This window comes from Leiobunum rupestre, chromosome 4 (assembly GCF_980474605.1).
Source record: "Leiobunum rupestre chromosome 4, qqLeiRupe1.1.hap1, whole genome shotgun sequence".
Lineage (NCBI taxonomy): Eukaryota > Metazoa > Arthropoda > Arachnida > Opiliones > Sclerosomatidae > Leiobunum > Leiobunum rupestre.
The window spans coordinates 1680090-1686826 of record NC_143387.1 but is presented as its reverse complement, the minus strand read 5'-3'; the positions used below and the strand labels follow the sequence as shown (position 1 = coordinate 1686826).

The following is a 6737-nucleotide window of genomic DNA, read 5'->3' as shown; positions in this document are numbered from 1 at the left end:
GACCACACTTTTTTATTGTGAATATGTGCATTTTATAAGTTAAAATTTAATTTCAATAAATTTAAGTATAATCTTTCCAAGGTTAGTGAATTGCGATCTTATGTTTGCATGCCATCAATTTTTATGACAATCAGAAATAAAAAAAGCGGTTGTATTACTCAGAAGGAGTTCCAGAAGAACAAGTAAAAAAATGAAACAAATTTTCAAAGCAGGAGCAAACCTGGGCTTAAAAAATTTCTACCAGGATACCAGTAACCAACAGATGTCATAGCTTACATACATTGGGAGGGGACCCGTTTTGGGGAAGAAATTTCCAGGGTCGACCTATAGGTATTATGGCTGTAGCCGCCACTAGTGATCTATATTTATGGATGGGGGTAAAAGAGTATGTAGATATTTCAGTCCGGAAGTTAGGGTTGGCTGGATTACATTTTACCTAAAATTTCACTTTCAGACTTATCCTAAACGTTTTACATTATCTTACCAAAATTATCTGCCAAAACATACATAAAAGAAAGTCATTAGTTTGAACCACCACTACTCTGCTAGTGTGGTTTATTCTCACTGAGAAAATGTACACAAGTGCTGTGACTTAAAGTGTTAGCATATTTAATTTTTTAATTAGGGTTGATGCTAAGCATATTTTAAACTAAAGTTACCATTATAATATAATCGGATTGTTTACCTCTACAAAAAGTAGTTTTATTTTTAAAATCTTACATTAAATGTTGTTCTCTAAATTTTTTATTCCGTAAGCAATTTGAGAATCATTGTAGGTCTATAATTAATGGCGTTTTTCTTTGTGATTCGGAAAGCTCTGGGGGGGTCTATAGGTGATTTTAGAAACTAAACTTGGTTGCATTTAAAGGGAAAAGAACCTCCAACGCGTCCTTTATGGAAGACCCCATCAATTTCCTTTATTCCCTTCACAATCAGCGCCTCAGGTGTGAAAAGCCATGGAAGGCAGCAGACAATATTGGGACCCTCGAAGGGCGACAGAAATACCATTCCCTTTAAAATGATAGTTGTGTTAAGACAACCACGGAGTATGCATGTGGGTCTCGCTAAGGTTTTTAATTTTAAATCTGCAACTATAGTGAATTCTTAATTTTACTTCATAAGTATTACAATAAATTTATAATATTTTTATAGAAGTGTGATGGTTTTAAATATATTTCCATTTAAGTCAGTTAAGCCCACTATATATTAAAAAAATGCTTTTATCAAAGCATTTGGAAGGTTGATTTAAGGGGTAGTTGCGATCAATGAAGGCACAGATATTGGAAATGTTTTAGAATTAAAGAGTTATTTCTTGGAATTATTTTCAAAAGCAAAATATATTTCTAAAATAATTTCCATAAATTTTTCCTCACCTTTTTTATATTTTAAAACCCTTTCCTTAAATTTGAGCCTGGAAACTAACAGTAAACTGATAAAATTTTAATTTGTTAAGGAGTACGCGTGTTTAGATATTCAAATGGAAATATTTAAAATGAATTTTAAAATCGGCCGCCATGGATATAAAATAGGGTTGTGGGATAAAAAATTCGAAAGAAAAAGACGTAGTACGAGCTGAGTTATTTTGCTTAATAAGGCACCATATTTTTGAAACGCTTATTACTGGCATTGATTTTCAATGCAATAGATGCAGTGCTTCGATATGTGGGGAATATTTCCTTTTTCCGGAATTTTTCAACCTTTAAAAACGCTAAAACGGAATAATGCAATTTAAGAGGGAAAACGGTGATTATAAAAGTAATGAAAGTCACGATCTATATATCCAAAGCAACTTTTGAGGATATGTTTTTGCAAAACTATTCAAATGTAAGTAATTTTGTAACAAATAAAACCTTAAGGTAAGGATAAAATTGTTCAAAATATGCGTACTTGCTTTGCCAAATATAAGAATGGGGTTTGGGTTTTGGATTGCACAGAAGTACCCATTGAAACACCAAAATGCATGAGGTGTGGGGTTTTGACATATTCCTTCTTTAAAAGTTGTCATACAGCTAAGGTCGCTCCAGCCGGAAATATAACTTTCATCAGTAAAGCCTATGGAGGACGTACCTACGATAAGTTTATTACTAATGATAGCAAAATTTTATTCAAGCTCACAACATACATAGATGGTGTTATGGTGAATAAAGGTTTCCACATAGATGAAGAATCCTACTATCGGGGAATTGCGATGGTTAGACCACCGTATCTCACGAAAAAGAAAAGCAACTTACCTACCAATGTAGATATTGTTAAAGCCAGAGTTCAGGTTGAAAGATCAATTCAACGACTGATAACATTTGGAATTTTCAATGGGAAAATGGATTGGGAGTTAATACCTTAGTTTAATTCTATGATAACTATTGCCTCTGGTATCGTCAATTTATCAAGAGCAATTTTGTAATAAATGTTTTACCCAGTTGGTACACATTTTAATAACTCAGAAAGTTTTTTCAAGAGATAATTATAATATACTAACAAGGAGACGACCCGAGGTGATAATCACCGATTTTGTTCAAAGTCGGGTATAATGTACACCTCCATGTAACTTGAAAAACATGGAAGGGAAAGGTTGCGAAGGGCATTCGTTTTGCCATGGCAACCAAAAACGTTTTTGACAACATTTGGAATTATTTCCATTGAAAATAACATGGGAACCTGAAGGATTTTAAGGGTCCCCCAATTGACCAATTGCATTTAAACTTGATTAAATTAAATATTTAAAATAAATTTTAATAAATCCAAATCGCCCGCTTTTATTTTTGCGGCGGCTCTTGCGTGGCCAGGTGATGACCCGGTTCTCCTCCTCCTCGGTGGCTTCATTTCCGGATGGGAGTGATTATGATTGCTAAGGTTGCGGCTGCTGCGTGAACCAAAAAAACCACGTAAAACAATGTTTCGGTATAATGTAAAGAGTGGAATAGTTTGCGTGTTTGGCAAAATCACCAACCAGGGGACGACGACGGACTTGGTCCCCCTTTAATTATGAGTAGAACCCTTTTGTAAATAAGAAATTTTTCTTAAGGGGTGTTCCAATCAAAAAGCATTTAAATACTATTATTATTATTTAGTCCCTACATACTAAGGGGACCAGGAGTAAAAATAAGGGTTTTGGATGGGTACTTAATATATTTTTTTTTCGATATTTTTTATTATAGAAAAAAAACATTACCAAGAGAAAAGTGTGCTTTAGGTTAAGATACTGTAAAGTTGAATTAAAATTAATTGGCATGTAGTGATTATAATACTGGATACATAATTCTAAGTCCAATCAGCTCCAGCTTCTGTTAAATTAGGAGGCAGATTAGTTTCATTTATCCACCATGAATATGGAACTTGCTACTCCATTTGAAGAAACTCAAGAACTACTTCAACATATGCGTGGCCTTATTAAGTCATATAGTGATGTCAACATAAGATCAGTACTAACTTAAACTGCCCATTCAGCTAGAAAAGTATACTTACAAGGAGACGACCCGAGGTGTTTCACACCGATTTTGTTCAAACTTGGGGGATTGGTAGACCTCCATGTAACTTGAAAAATCCTTAAGGGAATTTATTCAATGGGCAACGGTTTTACTATGGCAACGAAAAATGTTTTTGAAAACATAAAATGGAATATTTCCCATTGAAAATAACATGAGATTTGGACCGATTCCAAGGGTCCCCCCTGTGAAAGATTTTAAAAAATTTAAAAGTTTTAAAATACCAAAATTATAAAATTTTTTAAAAATTGACGAAAAAAATCAAAATTGATCACATTTTGATCAATTTGAACCAAATGGGTGAAAATGAACCGATATGGCTTAAATAGGAAAAATTTCAATTTTATGTTGTCTAAAACATTTTTCGTTCCCATGGCAAAACCACTACCCATTGAATAAATTCCCTTTAGGATTTTTCAAGTTACATGAAGCTCTACCAATCCCCCGAGTTTGAACGAAATCGGTTTGTAACACCTCGGGTCGTCTCCTTGTTAGTGCATAAAAAGGTAAAAAGAATAAATATGAAGTCTTAAATAGAAAGATGACAAAAATAGATTCCAAGTTTACAAGTGTATAAGCAGCATGCTACGCTAATATCCCACGCGTTTCTCGCGTTCTATTTCGTCGTTTTACGTTAGGTTTTCGATCTGTTAATTTGTTAGTTAGGTTTATTCGGTTGTAGTTTTTTCTCATCTTTAATTTGGTGTATGTGTCGGCCTTCTGTGGGGTTCGGTTATAGGGCATTGTTTCAATTTCAATTAGTTGTTCCACCGGTATAAATTTATCCTGTGCCCTTGTCTGCTTCGGTTATTTATGCGATGCGGCTTCCTGTGCTTATCTGTGCGACGTGTCCGTCCTCTTTGGAGCATACCCTCGTCTTATTGCTGTTCGGTGTACAAATCTTGAAGTTTGGATTCCTAATTTTAATTTAACAGTTATGTATCATGTTCCCTTTGTTTCACCAAGTTTGGTGTAGCTAATGATTGTTCGATAATTTACGTTTCGAACAATTAGGTCTTAGTCTAAGTCGGTTCGTTTTTTTTTCTCTCGTTTTAATGACGAGTTCGGTTGCACTTTTTAAGTTTTATTTTTGTTTCCAAAACTTACCATATGTCAAAATTGTTTCCGATTTAGGGTGCGTTCAGTAAGAGCAATCAGACGTGAAACGGAATCGGAACCGTTTACCAATTTTTTAAACGTGACGTCACGAGCTAGTGTACGCTTTTTTAGTCGGGTCGGGTTTTAACAAAAATGGCCTCCGTCGGTCTTCTAGGCCCTACTAATCGTAGCAAAAGAAAATTGTTTTTCTGGCTAATTAACGAATTGTCAAATGACGACGAATTGGAATTAGATTTACTTGAAAATAATGTGAGTTCAGGGATTAAAAAATCTCGATTAGTCGTACCTCTTGTGTGTCAGGACCTATTAAGAAAGCCAAGACAGGTACCAAATAGAATAGTAGATTATGTAGAAACAGTTGTTCCTAATTACACCATTTCGGATTTTAAAAGCCATTTCCGAATGTCTCGCTATGCAGTTGAGGTAAGTTCTTGTCATAACATAAAACATTTGGTAAAAACTACATATGTTAACACAGAACATTACATAGCATCTAATTGTCGTTTACGGAACTGCGCTGTCAGCAAAGAAAGAGCACATCATTATTTCAATTGAAAAGCGGATACTAGTGTGCCTTTGGCTTTTAGCCACTCCAGACTCCTATCGTAGTGTTGGAGACCGGTTTGATCTCTCCAAAGGAAATGCCCATTATGTCTTTTTGGAATTTATAAAAATCGTCACTGAGAAACGACACAATTATGTTGTTTGGCCAACAGCAGGCGAGATGAGAAATACAATGCGTAATTGTATAGAAAAATATGGTTTTCCTGGGACAGTCGGTGCTGTAGATGGTTGTCACATAGACATCAAGGAGCCAGTAGAAGGAAAGAATTCTTACTACAACCGAAAAAAAGAACCTCTGTCTTGTTACAAGGTACATACAAATAAATATTTAACAATGATATGCACATTACTAATTGGAAACTTATTTACAGGTATTTGCAATGAGAACTTAATGTTTATTGATTTGTGTGTGGGATGGCCTGGCTCTGTGCATGACGCCCGTGTGTGGAAAAACAGTTCAATTTATAAAGATTTAAAAAAAAAGACAAAAACACTCTTGATGGGCATTTATTGGGAGACTCCGCATACCCATTGGACTTATTTCTTATGGCACCTTATAAAAACAATGGACATTTATCAGCCCAACAAACAAATTTCAACACTTTATTCAGCTCTGCAAGGCAGATGATAGAGCGTGCATTTGCCCACCTAAAGGGAAGATTTCGTCGTCTTAAAGCCTTGGATATGTCTCTAATGTCAGAAATTTCTGAAGTGATAATGTGTTGTTGTGTATTAAATAATTTTTTATTAATACACGATGGTGGTCAAGATGTTGAAGAATTTATTAACCTAAGAAATGCAACTGCTGAAATCTTTGAAGAAGCCGATGCTAGAGAAAGCCTAGCAGCCGCAAAAACTAAACGTGATAGAATATGTCAAGAGCTCAGACTACGTGCGCAGAGACCAATTTAATTTGTTTAAACTGCGTACTTTGGGGTTTATTCAAACCATAAAAAAATCATTACACTACTTTTTAACCAATAAAATTATTACATTTTTAGAAATGCATCAGCAATTTTTTCTAAGGTAGCATTTTTGTTATCTAGCCTTTTAAGTATTTCTTCTTGGAATGTCTTAGATTGTTTTTGGGCATTTTCTTCTAGTTTACGATTTTCATTAGACCATTGAAGAAACCAATCTGGCGCGGTACTAGTTTTCATATCCCTTTTCCTCTTAGGTTTTTGGTATAAAGGACTTTCAACCTCATCTTGATTATCTATTGTATTTAAAGAGGACGAAGACGATGCATTGGAAATTGGGGTTGATGTGGTATTGTCCACAGCACTACTAGATGAGCAGTATTCAGTTGAAGATTCTGTTTTAAATGTTAAATAGTATTTTGAATTATTTTATTCAAATATATTATTACCAAATACATTACCTGAAGATTTGGAGGAGAACAGCAAGTTCACTGGATTAATCGAATGTTCTGTACAAAGAACTTCATCCATATTTTCATAAAACTCCCAATTTTGCTTCCCTCTACCAGTTTTATTACTTTTGTCCTTCACACGCTTGTAACTGAAATAGCAAACATTATAACATAAATAAGTACTAGATTAATATAGTTTT

At 34.5% G+C, this 6737-nt stretch overlaps 1 protein-coding gene across 1 annotated transcript; it reads left to right on the top strand.

The window, feature by feature from the left end:
- Positions 1–4733: 4733 nt before the first annotated feature.
- Positions 4734–5557, top strand: LOC149945860 (uncharacterized). Its single transcript, XM_090173645.1, has 4 exons — positions 4734–4850; positions 4902–5024; positions 5092–5475; positions 5537–5557. The coding sequence occupies exons 1-4, from the start codon at positions 4734–4736 to the stop codon at positions 5555–5557; spliced, it is 645 nt and encodes a 214-aa protein (XP_090029771.1).
- Positions 5558–6737: the final 1180 nt, after the last annotated feature.